The sequence below is a fragment of the Hyperolius riggenbachi genome, chromosome 3, assembly GCF_040937935.1.
Source record: "Hyperolius riggenbachi isolate aHypRig1 chromosome 3, aHypRig1.pri, whole genome shotgun sequence".
NCBI classification, from domain to species: domain Eukaryota; kingdom Metazoa; phylum Chordata; class Amphibia; order Anura; family Hyperoliidae; genus Hyperolius; species Hyperolius riggenbachi.
The window spans coordinates 167,419,419-167,442,683 of record NC_090648.1 but is presented as its reverse complement, the minus strand read 5'-3'; the positions used below and the strand labels follow the sequence as shown (position 1 = coordinate 167,442,683).

The following is a 23,265-nucleotide window of genomic DNA, read 5'->3' as shown; positions in this document are numbered from 1 at the left end:
AGGGGGAAGGGAGCTGCTGCCTGTCACATGCAAACTGTGACCCAGACTGGAGTGCAGATAATTCACTATGTAATACAAAGTTGTAGTATACTGTAACATTAGGTGTGTGTGTGTGTGTGTGTGTGTGTGTGTGTGTGTGTGTGTGTGTGTGTGTGTGTGTGTGTGTGTGTGTGTGTGTGTGTGTGTGTGTGTTGTAAACACTGCATAAATCTGATTAAAAGCCAGGATCGCATAGGGGATCGGCGGAAACGACAAATAGGGACCCAGGAGATCACAGGGACTCTATTTTTTTTTCGTACAAATTGGACAGTACAGATTCTCTTTAACCCTCCTGGCGGTATAAAAAAATCTGCCAGGAGGGAGCGCAGCAGTTTTTTTTTTAAATTTTTTTTTCCTACATCATGTAGCGAGCCCAGGGCTCGCTACATGATAGCCGCTGCTCAGCGGCATCCCCCGCCCTCTTCGATCAGGAAATCCCGTTCAAAGAACGGGATTTCCTGGAGGGCTTCCCCCGTCGCCATGGCGACGGGGCGTGATGACGTCACCGACGTCATTGGGAGTCCCGGGCCACCCCTCGGTGCTGCCTGGCACTGATTGGCCAGGCAGCGCACGGGGTCTGGGGGGGGGGGGGGGCCGTGCGGCGCGACTGATAGCGGCGATCAGTGTGCTGGCGCAGCTAGCAATGTGCTAGCTGCGTCCAGCAAAAAAAAAAATTAAACAAATCGGCCCAGCAGGGCCTGAGCGGCACCCTCCGGCGGCTTACCCCGAACTACGTTCGGGGTTACCGCCAAGGAGGTTAAAGGGAACCTGCAGCAAGAGGTATATGGAGGCTGCCATATTTATTTCCTTTAAAGGGAACCTTAACTGAGAGGGATATGGATATTTCCTTTTAAACAATACCAGTTGCCTGGCAGCCCTGCTGATCTTTCTGGTTGCAGTAGTGGCTGAATCACACACCTGAAACAAGCAAGCTTCAGTCAGAGCACCTGATCTGCATGCTTGTTCAGGGGCTGTGGCTAAAAGTATCAGAGATGCAGGATCAGCAGGAAACTGGTATTATTTAAAAAAAAAATCCATACCCTCAGTTTAGGTTCCCGTTAAGCAATACCAGTTACCTGGATACCCTGCTCATCTACTTTTAGCCATAGACCCTGAAAAAAAGCATGCAGCAGATCAGGTGTTTTGCCCAGTGCATACTGAGCGGTTTTAGCACCGATCCGCCAGCTGCATCCGCCAGTGAAAACGCTTGGCTAATGTATTTCAATGGGATGGTGCACACTAGCGGTTTGAGGTTTTTCCCAACCGCAAACGTGCCTCCTGCTGCACGTTTGTGGTTTTCAGAAGAGTTTTGTCCTGTAAATGTAAAGTAAAGGAAAAACGCAAACCGATCTGGAAAGCGCTACATCAGAGCGGTTTTCCAGGCGTTTTTGTTATAGAAGCTGTTCAGTAACAGCTTTTACTGTAACAATATTAATCTGCTACACAAAAACGCTAGGCATGTTTAGGAAACGTCTCCATACATGCCTAGAATCGCTCTGAAATCAGCTCCAAAAACCGCTAGCGTTTTGACGATCTGCTAGCGGTTTTGGTGTGCACTGGACCTTTCTGACATTTCTGTCAAATTTGACATTAGCTGCATGCTCCTTTCGGGTGTGTGATTCAGAAACTACTGCAGCCAAATAGACCAGCAGGGCTGCCAGGCAACTAGTATTGTTTAAAAGGTAATAAATATGGCAGCCTCCATATCCTTCTCGCTTTGGGTTCCCTTTAAGGACTCAATCAGACAGACAGTCTGGCCTGGTGCTTGTTAGTGCTCGGTACCAGAGCTGGACAGGATGCCCTTCCATGAACAGGGGCAAACCCAGGATTTTTAAGGGGGGGGTTCCTGAAAGTTCTTCCTCAGCCATGCACAATACAATATAATAATATGGTACATCATGCTGGGTACACATAATGCAATTTCGCATCCCACTGAAAGGATCTGACAATTATTTCCTAAATGTCCGAACTGCTTCCGATCGACAATGGGATCTATCAGGAGCAGTTTGGATACAGATAATAATGAGGACAGCCGACATTGCTAATGAAGGGGAAAGTGAAGCATTCACACAGGGCTGAGCTCATACCTGGCTCTGTTAAGTTCCCCAGAGCTGCTCCATGCTCTGTACACACGCTGCTGCTACATCCAAAGTCAACTGTAGCAGGGAAAGAAAGGGGGTGGGCCGGCACATAGTGCAGGCAGCAGCACGGTGCTATGAGCTGCAGGATGCCTGCAGATATTCTGGTGTCTCAACATGTGCCTGTCCCCAGACATTGCACCGGCCCTGGTCTGAGGGGGGATTCTGATTCTGGGCTGCTGTAATCCATCCCCCCACCGCACCTGCGTTTGCCTGTGATGGAGTCCCATCTGAGCGAAGCTGCAATAGTGCGTGTACCGAGTTCAGCATCCCATCTGAACGAGGCCTAAAGAGGACAGAAACATTTGTTCCTGAGCTGCTCTGCCTCTTCTCTGGGGATGGTCAATGAGATGCTAATAAATCTCGCTTTCATGCAAACTGTATGCAGTTAGTAACTGGGTCAGTCAAAATAAACTCCTTCAAATAACATCTCAGAAAATTATTTTCATGCGTTTTTGGTGCCTAGACCAGTGGTTGTCAAACTACGGCCACTGAGCCTTATTTAGTGGCCCCGATATGATCTTTAGGCCAGGTTCACACTGGCACAAAAAAAAAAAAAAACTGTTCCATTAGCGGATCGCAACCGTACAGATGCAAACGCATCCAATGTTAACTCATGAGTCCGTTCACATTGGTCCATTCGAACGGATCCGTTCCGCACACTCTGCTGAACGGAACAGAAGTTTAGTGCTGCAGCGATTTTTCCAGACAGCAGAACCGAAACGGAGGCTAAAGTGCTGCATGGGAGGCAATGAGAAAATGGATCTTTACAACACACTGACTATAAAAACAGACCTCTGTAGCCACTTGTCCTGTCACACAAGCCCCTCGAGCACCCCCTGCAAGATTGCATTGCCTTTCCCATCATGCAATGAATGTCGCTGTTACCATCTTGCAGCAGCTGCAAACTCTAGGAAGCAGGAGTAGCAAATAAAGACAATGCACCAAATGGTGGATAAAAAAAAAATGCTCAATATGCAACTCCAGTGCAATATATGCAAATAATAACCGAGGAGGGGCAACACTGCAACGATTTAGCTCACTTGCAAGGTTTGGGGGTTTTTCATTGCAAAATTGCTTTGTTTCTCTGCTATGCTTGAAATCTGCGTTGCATTTATGTATTGAAAAATGTATGCATTTCAAAGTAGGAAGGAGATTAGCACCTTCCATTGTAACGTAAAGGACACAAAGGCAAAACGGGTACCAATGGAATGGAGAAGGACACAAACATTGCAACAGAAATCGGATCCGTTTACCTGAAAGTGCCAGTGTGAACCAGCCCTTAAAATGCATAACCTGCAGCCCGAAAGGGAACCTGTAATAAAATCCAATGGACTCGCCGGCTTCTGAGTCCCTCCCTGCACCTGAAAGTACATGAAGACCAGGGCACATGGGCAGGAAGATGTAGCTGGCTCACTATCAATAGGCAAGTTCTTCCAACCTCCTGAATCTGCCAGGGAACCCACCACAGTCATGTTTCTGCTTGATCTAGCACTGGGAAAAATGCTGGACTTACAGGCATCTCAATATACTTCCAGAGGCTTAAAGATATTTTGAAAAACAAATCTTGTAGGGAATCTGAATTGAGAGGCGTATGGAGCCTGTCATATTTATTTCCTTTTAAGCAATACCAGTTCTCTGGCAGTCCTGCTGACCTCTTTGGCATCAGTAGCATCCGATTCACACACCTAAAACAAGCACGTAGGACAGCCAGGCAATATGCTTTGCTTAAAAGAAAATAGTCGGCCTCCATATTCCTCTCAGTTCAGGTGTGCTTTAAAGAGACTCTGTAACAAAAATTGCATCCTGTTTTTTATCATCCTACAAGTTCCAAAAGCTATTCTAATGTGTTCTGGCTTACTGCAGCACGTTCTACTATCACCATCTCTGTAATAAATCAACTTATCTCTCTCTTGTCAGACTTGTCAGCCTGTGTCTGGAAGGCTGCCAAGTTCTTCAGTGTTGTGGTTCTGTGATGCATCTCCCCCCTCCAGGCCCCGCTCTGCACACTGCCTGTGTATTATTTAGATTAGGGCAGCTTCTCTCTTCTCTCATCTTTTACAAGCTGGATAAATCCTCCTCTGAGCTGGCTGGGCTTTTTACATACTGAGGAATTACATACAGGCAGAGCTGTCTGCACTCTGCAGGAAGAAACAGCCTGACACTTCAGTGGAAGATAGCTGCAGGGGGAAAGAAACACACAAATGATCTCTTGAGATACAAAAGGAAGGGTGTATACAGCCTGCTTGTGTATGGATGTATTTTCTATGTGTGGACATACTGTACATCAACCCACTTCCTGTTTTGGTGGCCATTTTGTTTGTTTATCAACAAACTTTTTAAAACTGTTTTTAACCACTTTTAATGCGGCGAGGAGCGGCGAAATTGTGACAGAGGGTAATAGGAGATGTCCCCTAACGCACTGGTATGTTTACTTTTGTGCGATTTTAACAATACAGATTCTCTTTAAAGTAAAGCTGAAATCAGCCCCAAAAAAGGTATTTATACATATCTGGGGCTTCCTCCAACCCCCTTCATGCTATGGGTCCCGGTAATTTCCCAAGTCGGGGCTAGCTGTGCATGGTCTGGTTGCGCACGCACACCCCATTGTGCTCTTGTCGCTGGGAGAGTTTTGCGCCTGTGCATTACCTACTGCGCAGCCGAGGAACACTTATGCCTGCAGGAGCATGCACAGCCAGACTGTGACGACTTGGGAAACTACTGTGAACCATACCAGAGGATCCAGGTGGCAGAGGAGGAAAGTGAGGTTCTGAACAGCCTGAAGGGGCTGGAGGGAGCCAGAGGTATGTATAAAACTTTGTTTTTCCTTTTTCTGCATAATTCTCTCCTACAATTGACAAGTGTAAACATGCTTATGTGGTACTCACCTCCTGACTCCCTTTGTTGCTGCATACAATTGTTTGGCTTTATCCGCTGCTTCTGTTTGGGTGAGCCTGTGGTTAAACTGCATGAGCAGCCGTTCAGCAAAGGGCTGGCCAGCGCCGTAAATACGACCGTAGTTGAAGACCTTGGCGTGCTCACGGCTTATTCCCACGGTAGAAGCTGTATTACTGTGCAGATCTGTCCCAGTGCTCTTCTTACCCTGTAGTGTCATCCATCCAAAGGCAGTGCATCCTGTAATCACACTCCATTACTATGCATTATCCAAAGGCAGTGCATCCTGAAATCACACTCCATTACTAGGTACTATCCAAAGGCAGTGCAACCTGAAATCACACTCCATTACTATGCATTATCCAAAGGCAGTGCATCCTGAAATCACACTCCATTACTATGCATTATCCAAAGGCAGTGCAACCTGAAATCACACTCCATTACTAGGTACTATCCAAAGGCAGTGCATCCTGAAATCACACTCCATTACTATGCATTATCCAAAGGCAGTGCAACCTGAAATCACACTCCATTACTATGCATTATCCAAAGGCAGTGCATCCTGAAATCACACTCCATTACTATGCATTATCCAAAGGCAGTGCAACCTGAAATCACACTCCATTATTATGCATTATCCAAAGGCAGTGCAACCTGAAATCACACTCCATTACTAGGCACTATCCAAAGGCAGTGCAACCTGAAATCACACTCCATTACTATGCATTATCCAAAGGCAGTGCATCCTGAAATCACACTCCATTACTAGGTACTATCCAAAGGCAGTGCATCCTGAAATCACACTCCATTACTATGCATTATCCAAAGGCAGTGCAACCTGAAATCACACTCCATTACTAGGTACTATCCAAAGGCAGTGCAACCTGAAATAACAGTCCATTACTAGGCACTATCCAAAGGCAGTGCAACCTGAAATCACACTTCATTACTATGTGCCATCCAAAATCAATGCAAACTGAAACCACACTCCATTACTATATACCGTCCAAAGGCCGTGCAACCTGAAACCACACTCCATTACTATGCATTATCCAAAGGCAGTGCAACCTGAAATCACACTCCATTACTAGGCACTATCCAAAGGCAGTGCAACCTGAAATCACACTCCATTACTAGGTACTATCCAAAGGCAGTGCAACCTGAAATCACACTCCATTACGAGGTACTATCCAAAGGCAGTGCAACCTGAAATCACACTCCATTACTATGCATTATCCAAAGGCAGTGCAACCTGAAATCACACTCCATTACTAGGTACTATCCAAAGGCAGTGCAACCTGAAATCACACTTCATTACTATGTGCCATCCAAAATCAATGCAAACTGAAACCACACTCCATTACTATATACCGTCCAAAGGCCGTGCAACCTGAAACCACACTCCATTACTATGCACTAGTAGTGGCTGGATAGTGTGCTGGTTAAGTGCTCTGCCTCTGACACAAGAGACCAGGGTTCGAATCTCTTCCTGTTGAGTAAGCCAGCACCTATTCAGTAAGAAACTTTGGGCAAGACTCCCTAACACTGCTACTGCCTATAGAGCGCCCCCTAGTGGCTGCAGCTCTGGCGCTTTGAGTCCGCCAGGAGAAAAGCGCGATATAAATGTATATAATTGTTCTTTGTCTTGTCCGCCATCAACTGCAGTGCAACCTGAAATCACACTCCATAAAGCTCATTAGACCAACACTATGAATCAGTGCAAATCCAAAGATCTGAAGCTGTGCACTGAAAATACATGCAGCAGTGCACTGTGTGCTGCAATGCATGCATTGTCATTACACTGCATGGCACAATGTCTGGATGACAACTGGCACAATGACAGTGCTTTCAGTGTAAACTGGCCCTTAATAAATGTCTGTCAGCTGAAGTTCTCAAGCCAAAGAGTCATCCGGAGAGGCGACAAGATAATAGACCAAAGATGGGCGGAAACAAAATAGGCAGACCTTTTCAGTCTCGGTCAACTTTCCTGTCTATGGAGCTTCACATGTTCTTGAAGTGTAAAATTTTACATTTAAAGTGGACCTGAACTCTTGCACAAGACAGAAATAAAACATAGACAAACGCACCCTGTAAATACTTAGAGAGTTTAGCCCAGCGCTGGGAAAACTACACCCCGCAGGCCGGCGCTGTTAATCCGGCCCACTGACAGACGTCCGGGTTCCTCTCCTGCCTCCCTGCAGAGTCAGTAGCGGGCAGAATGAGGGAACTTAAAACTCACTGCAATGCCGAATCCAGCGTCACATTACACAACGTCCGGACGTGCCAGCCTATTACACACTGGCTGCCAGGAGGAATTTAAGAAATGCAGCAGACAGCATGTGGCTTGCGCCGTGTAAAGTTTGCCCAGCACTGGTTTAGCCTGTCTAATTCCCCCTCATCTGTGACTAATCATCAGTGTAATTTGCTCTCTCAGCTGTGTCAGCTGGCTGTCTCGGCAGAGCAGGTAATTTTTAAACATGGGATGTAAGCCCTATGTCGTCTTCCATGAAAGCAGGAAATAAACACACTGCAGATTTATATCAGCTGTAACAAAAACATGTTTTTCTTTAAAGGTTTTTTATGCTGTTGCTTATTTTTTTAGAGCAGAGAGAAGGTTCTGAGTTCAGATCCGCTTTACAGGTTTTTGGAGTTGTGGCCCTTTAATGCCTCCAATACCAGAACTAGTTACAACCCTTTCAGTGTAGTGTGATGTGAAGCTCATTAGACCAGCACTTTGAATCAGTGCAAATCCAAAGCTCTGAAGCAATGAAATGGAAAGAGCATGTCCTTCCCGTGGTGCTTCCAGGGAAAATGAACCCAGGGAAGATGCATGAGTAATGGAAGATGCTACACAAAGAAGAAGGCATAATAAAGAGGTGTAAGACCATAAAGAGGGTAGAGGTAACAATCTGATGGGATTATGAAGAGGAGACTGCTGGAACTGGAAGTGATGGGACTCATTGAGGAAAGATAATGAACTGGAGGATAGAGGAGATATAATTAGAGCAGAATAGGGAGAGACAGATAATGACATGCGTGTAGGATAATTAATCACATAAGAGAAGTGATGAGTGGGAAACATATGGGGGGGGGGGGGGGACGACATAAATGCCTTTCATTTCCCGTCAATGGCTGACAAATAATAACTGAAACATTTTAGGAGGGAAAAAAACTGCAGCGCTCTCACATATAATTATGCAAATCTCTAACAGTGTTTTAGTTACATATTTAACACTGGAATTTCTCATGCAAGTCAATCAGAATCGCAGACTCTAATAAATTCACCAACAGCAGACTCCAGAATGTAATGCCACCATAGCCAGTCCGTGACAATCAGATAACAATTCCAGATTGCTCCAACATTCATTCACAAGGAAAATTCACATTACTATGCAAACTAATGATTGTGATTGGGACATTTTGACCCAGTGGGTTTAGCTACTGCCAGGGGGGTAAATTAAGTATACATTTAGTGTTAAAGAGGAACTCCAGTGAAAATAATGGAATAAAAAAGTGCTTCATTTTTACAATAATTATGTATACATTATTTAGTCAGTGTTTGCTCATAGTAAAAGCTTTCCTTTCCCTGATTTACATTCTGCCATTTATCATATGGCAACATTTTTACTGCTGGCCCCTGAACATTTCCACTATGGTGTCCCTTGCTCTCTGACAGATACCAATTGATACAAGAACAGAAAAGACCAGACACAGCAGATTGTGCATCACCAAAGTGGCACAGTGTGGACTTAGCCTAGCAAGGAATGGTTGTTTAATGTGACTGCACAGTTTGCAGCTTTTACATCTGCATGGTTTTATCTTGGTATTGTCATAGTCAGAATGAAGTCAGACAGTTTGTATTAAGTTAGGTAGAGATGTGAAAAATAACATTTATACTGTGCTTTCTCCTGGCAGACTCATAGCGCTTGAGTTGCAGGCAATAGGACATGCTCTATAGGCAGTAGCAGTGTTAGGGAGTCTAGCCCAAGGACTCCTTACTGAATAAGTGCTGGCTTAGCGAACAGGATGAGCTAAGATTTAAACACAGGTTTCCTGTATCAGAGGCAGAGCCCTTAACCATTACACTCTCCAGTCACTTAGTTGTCTAAAAGCTAGAATAGGAAAATCAAAGTCTCATCCTTGTCTTACAAAATTCATCCCACCACTAAACTCTTAAGTGGGATATTAAATGCCAGATTATGATTTCCTAGATTTTAGAACTCTCCAGACCAGGTGACTGGATGACACTGATGGTCTCATGTTTTTGAGACAGACTGAAGAACATTCAGTTATTGAAGCACCTCAGTCTCAATTTTCCAATACAGAGGAGAGCCTGGCTTAGTACAGTTAATTAATTTGTGCAAGTGTAATTCAAATGGCAGTGGCTTTACCCATATAGACATATCCGGAAAGCCCATCAACAGACTGCTGAAGATGCATACAGTACTTTTTAGACACAGCCATTTCCACAAGGCCACCATATACAGTGGTTTGCAAAAGTATTCGGCCCCCCCTTGAAGTTTTCAACATTTGGTCACATTACTGCCACAAACATGAATCAATTTTATTGGAATTCCACGTGAAAGACCAATACAAAGTGGTGTACATGTGAGAAGTGGAACGAAAATCATACATGATTCCAAACATTTTTTACAAATCAATGACTGCAAGGTGGGGTGTGCGTAATTATTCAGCCCCCTTTGGTCTGAGTGCAGTCAGTTGCCCATAGACATTGCCTGATGAGTGCTAATGACTAAATAGAGTGCACCTGTGTGTAATCTAATGTCAGTACAAATACAGCTGCTCTGTGACAGCCTCAGAGGTTGTCTAAGAGAATCTTGGGAGCAACAACACTATGAAGTGCAAAGAACACACCAGAGAGGTCAGGGATAAAGTTATTGAGAAATTTAAAGAATCTTAGGCTACAAAAAGATTTCCAAAGCCTTGAACATCCCACAGAACACCGTTCAAGCGATCATTCAGAAATGGAAGGAGTATGGCACAACTGTAAACCTACCAAGACAAGGCCGTCCACCTAAACTCACAGGCCGAACAAGGAGAGCGCTGATCAGAAATGCAGACTTGACACTGGGGCGGAGGTTCACCTTCCAGCAGGACAACAACCTTAAACATAAAGCCAGGGCAACAATGTTAAGACACAAAACATATCCACGTGTTAGAATGGCCCAGTCAAAGTCCAGATCTAAATCCAATCGAGAATCTGTGGCAAGATCTGAACACTGCTGATCACAAATGATGTCCATCTAATCTGACTGAGCTGGAGCGGTTTTGCAAAGAATGGGCAAGGATTTCAGTCTCTAAATGTGCAAAGCTGGTAGAGACATCCCCTAAAAGACTGGCAGCTGTAATTGCAGCAAAAGGTGGTTCTACAAAGTATTGACTCAGAGGGCTGAATAATTACGCACACCCCACTTTGCAGTGATTGATTTGTAAAAAATGTTTGGAATCATGTATGATTTTCGTTCCACTTCTCATGTGTACACCACTTTGTATTGGTCTTTCATGTGGGATTCCAATAAAATTGATGCATGTTTGTGGCAGTAATGTGTCAAAATGTGGAAAACTTCAAGGACGGGGCCGAATACTTTTGCACACCACTGTACACCGCACACATACTTTATATTGGTATAAGGGTCGGTTCACACTTGTTTAAAAAACGTATCCGTGGCTCCGCTTTTTTGCCCTTTTTGAAAAAAAACGGATCCACGGTATCAGTTTTGAAAAACTGAACGGAGAGTCCGGATTTGCAGGTCTTTCATGGACCCCGGATCCACGGAGGGGTAGTGAAAGGCTACACAAAAACGGATCTTCCTCTACACAGAGAACTTTTGCACACTAAAGAGAGGCAAAAACGGATTGCCTACTGCCTGCTCCTCCCCTCAACATCATCTCTTATCCAATAGAAACACACATGAAGAAAGGACATGCGTTTAAACGGCCTGGAAACGTATGCTACAAAAGGACAACCTTTTGAATAACTGATCAGTTTTGCATCAGTTTTTAGAAAAACTGATCCGTTTGAAACGGATCCGATCTGCAACTGGACAAGTGTGGACCAAACCTTAATCTACATCAGGAAAAGAAACTGTAACAAATAAAATACCATGAATTCTGGCAAAATGAGCTTCTCCAAGAATGGCTGCTATCCAGAGCTCCTGTGAATCCACATCTGCTCCAATGATATGGTAGCCTGGAGGAGACTGAACCATGGCCTTCAGCTCACTGCCCACCCGGTCTGCCTGTAAAAATAAAGTCCATCAGAAGATGCAGAGGACAAAGAAAAGCTTTCTCTCTTCCTTACCAGGGCAAACTGGAAGGGTTTTTTTTATATTTAGATCAACTAAGGGTAGGGTATAGGGGAACAGATTTTAATTGTGTAAAATGAATGAACATGATTTAGCCTAACCAGATAAATGTTTGTCACTGTTTACCCAACAGTGTGAAAGGCACACTGTACAAAGAATGCTGTATATTTTGACATTGTATTATTTCTGATTAAAGAATCTAATGAAAGGAGCATTGACAGGTTAGATAGATTCCTAAAAAAAAGTGAGCACGGTAATTAATATTAATCAGACACCAGGTGCATTATATGTTAGTTAAAGGAAAACTGAAGTGAGAGGTATATGGAGGCTGCCATATTTATTTCCTTTTCAGTAATACCAGTTGCCTGGCTATCCTGCTGCTCCTCTGCCCCTAATACTTTTAGCCATAGATCCTGAACAAGCATGCAGTAGATCAGGTGTTTCTGGCATTATTGTCAGATCTGACAAGATTAGCTGCATGCTTGTTTCTGGTGTGATTCAGACACTACTGCAGCCAAAGAGATCAGCAGGGCTGCCAGGCAACTGGTATTGTTTAAAAGGAAATAAATATGGCAGCCTCCATGTCCCTCTCACTTCAGTTGTCCCGTTAGGTAATACCCTAATCTGATGCCCGGCTGGTACACACTAGCTCCCTTGCGGAGCCCCAGTGAGAGCCGCAGTGATTGGTTTGGCAAGCAGGAAACCTAGGGGAGGGCATAACTCTCTATAGGGCATACCGTGTGGCTGCTCCTGCAGCTACCCAGTGAGGAAGCCATATATAGCAGACCTCATACATGCGTATTCATTAACAGTACAATATTTTCCTCACGTGATCATTCGAGCAGGTAAGTAATCGGAAGGTAATTATCAATTGTTGCCATAAACGGGTCGAGTACTTTCTTTGTTCAGACACAATCATAAAGTCCAACATTCCGATCTGCAGAATTCTGTATTCCAGTCTACAACCACACAATGGTTTCACGTCAATTCTCTTGGCCCTACTTCTCCTGGAATGTAGTGCACCCTACAAGCCTTGCTGCCCTAGATTTGTGTATACTAGTCTGCTGTGGCTGGGAAGCAACTGCAAATGTGAGATTTCATTTCCCATGTACATGGTGTTATTCTGTAAGAGGAACATCTGACTTCAATGGTCACCTACCCGTGCATTGCTGGCAGTCAGCCATGTGGGCTCCACCGCTCTGCGTGTGATGGTTCCAGCAGTGACCACCTGGGGGAGAATAGCACCATACTTGTTTTCTTCATCAAAATCTGGACTCCTAGAATACATCAGAAATGCAACAGTGAAGCACAGCACTCCATGATGGAAATACACAGGTAACATGTTAAAGTGGACCTGAACTCTTACACAGAAAACAGAGAAATGCACCCTGTATGTATTTATAGAGTTTAGCCTTTCTAATTCCCACTCCTCTGTGACTAATCACAACTGTAATTTGATCTCTCAGTTGCATCAGCTCGCTGCCATGGGAGAGCACCTAATTGGTCAACACAGGATGTTAATATGTCTGCTTCAATGAAAGCAGGAAGTAGACACACTGCAGATGTATTGCAGGATTTGTATCAGCTGTAACAAAGAAATGTTTTTCTTTAAAAGGTTGTTATGCTGTTGTGTATCTTTTAGAGCAGTGAGGAAGTTCTTTGTTCAGGTCCGCTGTAATTCTGTACAATTCCTGCAGGCACACAACCATGCAGTGTTTCTAAAGTCATTCCTGGGTACAGAGCAAGTTATTCTTACTGATAAATAATACCTAGTGACAGTGCGAGGCAATTCTCCCTTCTTCAGCCACACCACCTTCTGAGAACTGGAATACAGAGCAGAGGGTTACAGGTCAATGCATATACATCATACAATTATATAACACAGTCACTGGCATGCAATGTGTTAGAGCAGTTGGCAGGAGGTAATCCCTGCATCAATGGCCTCAGTATTTTTGTACCCAATGCATGCCATATGTGGCACTAGAGATGGTGAATGAGATCCTAATAATTCTGCCTTGCATGCAACTGTTTGTTTTTTTTTTTACTTTTTTTTTCTTCAAGCAGAATTTTTATTAAAGTGTGACAGTAGAAGTTAGTAAATTATTCAGGACTAGTAAAAAGGCCCGTCCGTTAAAAAACGGGCGCTAGGTCACAGCCGCTACCTCCCGCAATGCACGCACATGTGCGTCCTGCACCACTGTCTGAAGTATATGCACACGGGGAGCTGCTTGCTTGGCAGTTGGAAAAAGCTGTTATTTCCCACAATGCAATGAGAACCTCTGTGAACCACTGTCAGATCCGGTCCTGTGTCCTAACTGCCCTGGCTTCGCACATGCTCAGTACAAAAAAGCTAGGGACACACAACCATTCAGTTGATGACGCAGGGACACTTGCATTTTATTGTATAGGATGCCCACTTTTACAATAATTATCCAGGTTTCAGCATCAGAAACACTTCCTACAGCTATATATTGCTGTACAGTGGTATGTAGCCCTGCCCTTTCAGTGATTCTTAGCCTATGCTATCTAGCAATGTGGAAGTCTCCTCCCAGAGCATCCAGTGAGGCCAGATCATTTTTCTACTGGCTGCGGAACATTTGGTATACAAACATGATGCAGAGCAGCACCTGACAGAACTAAAGATGTCACCATCTGTCAGAATGTAAATCAGGGAATGGAAAGATTTTACAAGGGGCAAACACTGACTAAATCATTTATACAGTAATATTGCAAGAAAAAAGGCAGTATTATTCATGAAGTTATTTTCAGTTAAGTTCCTGTATAATTTCATGTAGATTTTTTTTTTAACATAACAGCAATTCCTGTTTAACTGCTGTAAAATTAAACAAAACCACTGTTAGCAGGTTGTGCTTGTTTCCATTTACAATAAAACGACATATCACAACCAACAGTATGTTGCCTACACTATCCCATTTTATCCCATACTGGTATAGGGTAATTAAACTCAGTGTTTCCTTATCCCTTGGCATAAAAGAAATCAACTCAATTTACAGAGAAACCGTAACCAAGGATTGAACATCATCCCAATCAGTAGCTGATGCCCCCATGTCCCATGAGAAATCTTTTTCTTTTCTCAAACAGATCCTCAGGGGGCGCTGTATGGCTGATATTGTGGTGAAACCCCTCCCACGGTGTTATGTCAGGAGCTTGGTCCTGACATCACACTGTGGGAGCCTTGGTGCATTGTGGGAAATAACAGCTGTTTCCTACTGCCAAAAAAGTAAGCAGCATCCTTCCACTGATATCACCTGCCAGCAGTAAAAATGTTGCCGTGTGATTAATTTCAGAATGTAAATTAGGTAGAGGAAAAATCTTACAATGGGCAAACAATGACAATCATTTATACATAATTATTGCACTTTTTTTTCATTATGTTATTTTTACTGGAGTTCCTCTTTAAGTACATCAAGGCATAAACAAAACCGCCTGGGTACAGACATTGTTGAGATTGATATTTATATCTAGTTTTGGTATCGTGGACATGGAAGAGGCATGTCTTACCTTATCAAATTTAGATGACAGCCCCTAAGCTTGATATGTCAATCAGTCTAATGGTAAACTAGTATTTTTCAATCTTTTAAAGATGGCACCTTTCAAAACGAAACATTTCCTAGCGTACAGTCATGGCCAAAAATGTTGACACCCTTGCTTTTTATGTCAGAAATGAAAGGAGAATCACATACTTAAAATGCAATGATTTTGTACAATTCAGCTAAAATATAATCGTGCCCAGGCTATTTTTGAAGTTTTGTGTGGAATGTGTCCACACAGATTTTTTTGTTTCCGTTTTTGTATTTTTGTGTGTGTTTTCTTCAAGTGCCAACAAAAGAAATAGACATGACAATATCAAAGCATTTGCAACAATTTCCTGGGAGAAGTAGTGAGCTTTCTGGCATAAAGGTGCCAATATTCTTGACTGTAGTAGTATAAAATCCTCCTGATTAGCAATGTTGTGTTGATTGCATGGCTACTCCTCTAGTATACCCAGCATGCAACCGTTGGTGTAGTCTGATACTGGTAGTTTCAGTTTGTTTTTCAAGAACCGAATGACTGACTTCCAGCATCTCTGGACATCGTCACACCCAGTGTGGAAAACCTGCAGTTGATAAATTCCATTTAAAACAGTAAGAATGGCCTATAAGGAAATAGAACCATACATCTTAACCTCTTTGGGACCAAGTACGTTACAGTTACGTCCTCGGTGTGGCTGTCTGCTGCAGATAGGACGTAACTGTAACGTCCTCGAAGTCCTGCTGCTCCCGACGTGATCACACGCACCTAAGAGGGGAGATTAAGCTGTCATATGACAACCGACATCTCCCCTCACTGATCAGGAGCCTTGGAGATAGCTCCTGATCACTACTGATCGTAGTGATCACTGAAGCAACGGCGGTGGCAGAAGGAAGGAAGAGAACTCACCTCTCCTGACCACCTGACCGCTGGTATCCAGCCTTGCTCTGCCTCTAGTGTCGGGTCCCAACTTGATGAAGTCATCAAGCCGGGACCTGGAACTTAGCGGCAGTGCAAGGCTGGATGGCGGGGAGTGAGGAGGCGGGGGGAGCTGCTCTTTGCTGCAGCTGAGGAGGTAATGCCCGCTGCCTATACTGAGGACACCTATCTATACTAGGGACACCCATGTCTAGCTATCTACACTGGGGATACCTATGCCTGGCTATCTAAAAGGGGGACCTATAAAAAGTTAAACTGCTATGGTCCATAATGACAACCCAGGGTGGGCAGATGGGGGGCTGATGGGACACAGAGGCATGTTCTCTGCCTTGTGACATGCCTCTTCCCCCCCCCCCCCCCCCCACCACCACCACCGTCCAGCTATAGACCACTGAGATTGGTGACATTATTTGTCGCCATCTCAGAAGTAAACACAGGTGTTCAATTAGGTCTTTTCACATTCTGTCCAGCCTGTTTCTGTGATAGAGAATTCTGCACACCCCCGGTGTGTAATCACATATTTTTGTTGTTCTCATTTCTCCAGTCATCAGAATATTGCAACCTGTCTCCTAGCTACACATACACATATCTATCAGGGACCTACCTGATGCGCTTGTGGGCATTTCTCCAGAAAGATACCATCTTATTAATCTCCAGAGCCCTGGTCGCACTGGTCCCTCCTGTACTGGCTTGCAAGGTGCCATCTTCCATTTTTGGGAGAAAATCTTTTGCAAATGGGTTACCCACGTTATTGGCATTCCCATCCTACAAATAGAAGACAATGAATACATCTGCTAAAGGAACACATGATAAGACAGCCATAACAGGAGCTTCAGCTATGGGCAGGGCCGTGCAGAGGATCCTTAAGTGGGGGTGCTCAAATTTAAAAAAAAGGGCCCCACCCCCCTTTTTCTCTGCAGTGGCATCTTCTTCCAATAAGACTGTCCCCTACCCCGTCACAGTGCTAGCAAGTAGTAAAGTCAACAGTCAGGTGTCTGCCCTCTCCCACAGTGCGAGTGACAGAGGTGCCACATTGCTATGCAGTCACTGTCAGCCCTGTCACCAGTAGCCACACTCCCTTCTCTGCCGGTTGGCCTGCTTGTTGCTCTCCCTGGCAGCCGTGTGTCTGTTACATAACATCAGGTTTTTATGTGGTGCGGTTGCCATGCAGATGCAAAGCTTCTTGGAAGTTCCTCAATGTTGTTGGCGCCTAGGTCCTGCATCTGTCATAAACAGCCAGCGAATACTGCATGAATTATTATTATTATTGACTCTGACATCTTCTGCATGAAGCGTTGCAGAAGATGTCCATAGTTGTGCCCATTGCAGTCTAGGGCCAATTTTTGGGAAGAAGCCAATTACCTTATCTGTATGTTTTTGGGATGCAGGAGGAAACTACAGTGCCTGGGGGAAACTCACGTAGACACGGAGAACATATTAACTCTGTGCAGATAGTTCTAGGGATTTGAACTGGAGACCCAGTGCTGCAAGGCAGGAATGCTATGCACTATGCCACTGTGCTGCCCACAGCTATGGAGATGGATGCAGTATGCAAATAAAATACAGCTGGCACTAATTTATCCCCGCATTAGAATTTGGAAGCAGTCTATTGAATTCAACAGGCCGCAATTCCATGTCTGAAATCATGTCCACGGAAATAGTGCAAATTTCCCCAAGTGGAAATGAGTCCTCATGCTTCCCTTCAAAACCTGTAACAGATGAAGGCAGCTTTTTGTGGAATCATAAAGGTACTTACACACGTCTGACTTTTTCAAATGACCGGTCATTTGGACGTCAAGTGTACAAACGATCATTTGACTGATAAGGCTGGTTTTAGCGGATCTGTCAAAATCAGCCTTATCAGCCGGGTGATCCTTTGTACCCACTCCCGATTTGACGTCCAAATGACCAGTCCAAACCACCGATCGTTTGGAAAAATCAGACGTGTGCATGTACCTTAAGGCTCAGCATAGGTTCAAAAGGAAGGGGGAAGAAGATACAATGCTGTGAGGACCTTGATGTGTGTGAACTGAAGGTCTCAGCTTGTCTGACAGATACCTGTGTGACATCAGATTAGGCTCTCCCTCCTCTTCAGTGCTTTTGCCTTTGCACTCTGCTCCTCCAAGCCTCCTCTCCCAGCAGCCAGGACTTCCCTGCTCTCTGTAGCTAGTGCACTGACATTTGTGAAGAAGCAATTGCCAGATCACTGCCCAATCTTCTCTATTCACTAGTGTTGCAGGTACAGGTAAGTTTCCTGCCAAATATTAGCTACAAGTTCTGTGGTGAAGGAGAGAGGTTTGGGGAACTACTGATGCAGTTTATAAACTGACTTAGTGATGCCACTGCCCACCATAGTTCAGCCACTACCCTCCTACCCTAAGTCACTATAATGCCCCATGTACTATACACACGTATGCATTTCCTGACATAGCAGATAGACACTCTTCTCTCTGTGTCACCTCACTGTGGTGTGACTTGTGTCCCTGCAGGATCCTCGTGGTGGCTCAGTCAACCCTGCAGCAGCCAGCCTTCTGTGGAGTGTGCTCTGTGCATGACAAGCACTGTGTGTGCAGCTTCGAACGGGAGACTCTAGATCGGGGGCGGAGTTACAGAAGCCTAGCTGAAATAGGAGGTGGCATGAAGGAGAGGAAGCAAGAATTCAGCTCTGCCAGTTCCCTGCAACTCCTCTGCACTGGCCTGGCGGCAGCTACAAAGACTGAGGCTGAGAGCTAAGTGTGCAGCAGCAAGCGCACACCGATCCTGACCCTGGTGAAATAAACAAGGGGAGACAGCTTGGTGGAAATCTCCTCCTTTACTCCTGGCCAGTCCCTGCCTGAGCAGTTAAAGTAGAAGTCCGGGGGAAGGGCCACAATGATGTCTGTAACAAAAAGGGGGGTGCTTGAGCACCCAGAGCCCTCCCCTGTGCACGTGCCTGGCTATGGGTTAAAGATGGTTATTTCTGATACTCAAGATACGTCAAAAGACGCAGCACAAATTACTATGAAAACTGGGTAATTCTGCCGCTAGCAGCAGCTGACAGCCAAATTACATCTTTCTCTACTGTCCACGGCAACCTGGAGGGGGAATAGTAATTAACACCGCAGCTTAATTATATGTATGCATACCAGTTGAATGGCTATCCTGCTGATCCTCTGCCTCTAATACTTTTAGCCATAGACCCTGAACAAGCATGCAGCAGATCAGGTGTTTCTGACATTATTGTCAGATCTGACAAGATTAGCTGCATGCTTGTTTCTGGTGTTATTCAGACACTACTGCAGCTAAATAGACCAGCAGGGCTGCCAGGCAACTGGTATTGTTTAAAGTGGACCTGTCAGCCATACTATCTCAGAAAAACAACACATATATAAGTAGATAAATACTTGCTCTACTTACAAAACATATGTATTGCACTGTCCACATTTTGATTTTAGTGATTCTTGTATAGTAAATAAAGAGAACATCCTTGTTAGGACTTTCCATTTTGTCTGTGTCTATCTTGAAGCCAATCCTGACATAATTTTCTAACTAATTTACTCGGTCTGTATCATTGCCCGCCCCCCTCCCAGTCTTCAGACACTCCCACCCATGTCTGCAGTAGAAAGTGCATTGAGAAATATTGGCCAATCAGAAAGGAACAGATGTGTGGGAGGGGAAAGCAGGAGGGAAAGAGGCTTTAGCCAATCAGACTGCATTAGTTAAGTCTGAAGGGAAAGTAAAGAAAAAAAAAACAGCATGCCCTGCAACTTCCTTTGTGCGGCAGATGTACCAAATAAGATCCAGGGAAACTGGGGAATAATGTTTTATTGAAAAGAAAAACAAGAGTGATTTTTTTAAATTTTGGATTGTCTGGTTAGCATCCTTATTACTCATTTACCAGATAAAAATAAAGAATTGATTTTTTATTTTATGCCTGACAGTTACTCTTTAAAAGGAAATAAATGGCAGGCTCCATATTCTTCTCACTTCAGTTATCCTTTAACCACTTCGCCATATCTGGTCGGATATATCCGTCCAGATAGGCACTGCTGCTGCAGCTGTGTGGTGCGCGCGATCGCTCCCGCTGCCCCCCAACCCCCGATCAGTGAATGGGAATATAATTCCCATTCACCGATCTAAGTCCCCGGCAGAAATACCGACTCTTTCTCATCAGAGAGCGTGGTATTTCTGCCCGTACAGAGTCTCCCCAGGCTCTTTATACTTCCTGGATGCGCGATCGTTCGCATCCAGGAATTTTTTGAATGTGGCCATCTTGTGGCTAAATAGTAAACTGCACCCACATACCTTTATTAAATAAAAAAATACATTATATTACATCTAAAATTAGCTATTTACCTCACAAACTAAAATTACCCAAATAAATTTTTGTATTGAAAAAAAAAAAAAAATTACAATTAAAAAAAAAAAAAAAAAAAACACTACATAAATAGTTACCTAAGGGTCTGAACTTTTTAAATATGCATGTCAAGAGAGTATCTTATTACATTTTTTTAAAATTATAAGCTTATAAATAGTGATGGACGCAAATTGAAAAAATGCACCTTTATTTCTAAATAAAATATCGGTGCCATAAATTGTGATAGGGACGTAATTTAAACGGTGTAATAAGCGGGACAAATGGGCACATAAAATACATGGGTTTTAATTACTGTAGCATGTATTAATTTTAAACTATAATGGCCAAAAACTGAGAAATAATGAATTTTTTCCATTTCTATCTTAATTTTCCTGTTAAGATGGATTTAAAAAAAAATAATTCTTAGCAAAATGTACTACTCAAAGAAAGCCTAATTAGTGGCGGAAAAAACGAGATATAGATCAATTAATTTTGATAAGTAGCGATAAAGTTATTAGCGAATGAATGGGAGGTGAACATTGCTCGGATGCATAAGATTTTCGAAGCTGTAGGCTGAAGTGGTTAAAGGGACACCGAGCAGTGCAGAAACTATGGAAAGATGCATATCATTTTAAAGCTCTCTTTCTCCTCTTTCCAATGATATATAAACCACCGCCCTACGCCTTTTAGTTTTTGCTATTTTCGCGATTGAAATTGCCGCGGCCGCGATTTCAATAGCGAAAATAGAGAAAACTAAAAGGCGTAGGGCGACGATTTAGGTGTCGCCAGAAACAGGAGAAAGAGAGCTTTAAAATGATACCCATCTTTCCACAGTTACATTGTATTACACAGGGCGACTTTTTCCTAAAGTCAGCAGCTCCATTCTGCTAAATGGAGCTGCTGACACTGGGGAAAGTGTTGGCCTGTGTAATACAATATAACTATGGAAAGATGGATATCATTTTAAAGCTCTCTTTCTCCTCTTTCTGACGACACCTAAATCGTCGCCCTACGCCTTTTAGTTTTCTCTATTTTCGCTATTGAAATCGCGGCCGCGGCAATTTCAATCGCGAAAATAGCAAAAACTAAAAGGCGTAGGGCGGTGGTTTATATATCATTGGAAAGAGGAGAAAGAGAGCTTTAAAATGATATGCATCTTTCCATAGTTTCTGCACTGCTCGGAGTCCCTTTAAAGGCACAATAGACAAAAAGTCTCTGTATTACAATACAATGGAGTATAACATCTTCTCATATGTTCCCACTTTTTAATTGGCTTCTGTGAGATAAAGTTCACACATGCTGCAGTCTTTTCTTTATAAACTGGTATACAGGGTCAATGTCTGTAGGATGCCGAGTTGGAACAAAGTGTAATAAGTGCATTTTATGAACTTACTTTATGTGGCAAGCGGTAGAACCAGCAGCCTGCAGCATTGACATCACTGCAAGGCCCATTTCCATGGTGATGAGACACAGAGTTCTCCAGGCCAGACTCATGTACCGCAGGGTGCTCCTGTTACAGTGAATAAAGTGTGGATTATATGCAATTACCCAAACAAACAACTTAATGATGATCGAAAATCAAGCAGAAATAGTCTGCCAGTTCCGCTTTAATAAAAACTGTCAGGATTCAGTTGTTCTGTACCAGTCTCCTAAGCTGATTATACAGTAGGGCTGCTTGAATTATAGTTATATTGTGCAAAAATATCTCAAGAAAGGAACAGAATATAACAGAATAGGTGACCAATGAAGGGTTCAATTAGATTCTCATACTAATGTAGCAACTCCAATGGATATCAAAATCCTGAATGCCCTTTTCCTTCTTCAAAAAAGCATATTCTATTTACAGTGCTACCTTCTGTATATTCCGGTGTATAAGACGACCCCACAACTTTTCCAGTTAAAATATAGAGTTTGGCATATATTTGCCGTATAAGACTACCCCTCTTCCAACGCACACCAAATAAAAAAAAAAATCATAATTTGGTGCTATGTATGAACAGATACTGGTGCTGTACTGTATGTGGTACCCAGTATATAACAGTATACAGGCGATTGACTGGTTGAATTGGTCAACTCTCCCTCTCCCTAAGCGGATTGGTCAGCTCTCCTTGTCTCCCTGTTTATCAGAGCGGTATGGAAGAACAGATCGCGATGTGCCCATAAAACATGCCTCTCTCACCCTTCTATCCTATTTACCTCCTTCTCTGCCTCTCAGATCTCGCACGTGTGCCTGCGCCACTTCACTACAGTCCTCAGCAGCGAGATCTGAGCGTCGGTAACAGGACGTATGGGCGTATCACCCAGCATCAATGACACCTGGCAAATAAGACGACCCCTGACTTTTATGAAGATTTTCAAGGGTTAAAAAGTATCTTACATGTCAGAATATAGTGTGTGTGTGTGTGTGTGTGTGTGTGTGTGTGTGTGTGTGTGTGTGTGTGTGTGTGTGTGTGTGTGTGTGTGTGTGTGTGTGTGTGTGTGTGTGTGTGTGTGTGTGTGTGTGTGTGTGTGTGTGTGTGTGTGTGTGTGTGTGTGTGTGTGTGTGTGTACACTAGCTGGACGCCCAGCATGGCCCGGGTATGTATTTGGCTGGTGTTGGCCCTGCCCCCTTTTCCTAACCCTAACACACAATTACTTAATGACCAAGTTTGTGAGCTTTGCGGTCTTTGGCATCAATAATTTGCATTGAAGTAAAATAAATATGATTGGCTGTGGCTCCACCCCTTTTCTGAATTTGAACCCAAAATCACCCAATGGCCAAGTGTACAAGGTTCAGGTGATTAACAGTGCAAGAGGCTTTTGCCATTACCAGTGCAAGAATGGCAGCAATTAAATATGCCCCTTAAAAATCAATAGGTGGATTTTGATTGGCTTTTGTACGCTCCACCCACCTTTCTGAATATTAATTCCAGTCACCCAGTGACCAACTGTGCAAAGTTTGAGAACCCTACCATTAACAGTGTAAGGCCACATACACACATCAGACTATAGTCTTTGGAAAATGAAAGATCACAGACCAATTTTACCCCCTTCCATGTAGTATGAGAGCCATACCTACACA

General features: G+C 43.7%; 1 protein-coding gene across 2 annotated transcripts in view; it reads right to left on the bottom strand.

The window, feature by feature from the left end:
• POLG (DNA polymerase gamma, catalytic subunit) overlaps positions 1 to 23,265 on the bottom strand; it is a 59,288-nt gene that overhangs the window by 10,394 nt on the left and 25,629 nt on the right. For both annotated transcript variants that reach the window (XM_068275209.1, XM_068275210.1), the window contains exons 12-17: positions 21,598 to 21,714; positions 16,473 to 16,633; positions 13,168 to 13,221; positions 12,558 to 12,675; positions 11,197 to 11,332; positions 5,066 to 5,312 (exon numbers count right to left, since the gene is read on the bottom strand). In XM_068275209.1, the coding sequence (XP_068131310.1) occupies positions 5,066 to 5,312; positions 11,197 to 11,332; positions 12,558 to 12,675; positions 13,168 to 13,221; positions 16,473 to 16,633; positions 21,598 to 21,714 (833 nt within the window). The remainder of the gene's footprint in view (positions 1 to 5,065; positions 5,313 to 11,196; positions 11,333 to 12,557; positions 12,676 to 13,167; positions 13,222 to 16,472; positions 16,634 to 21,597; positions 21,715 to 23,265) is intronic.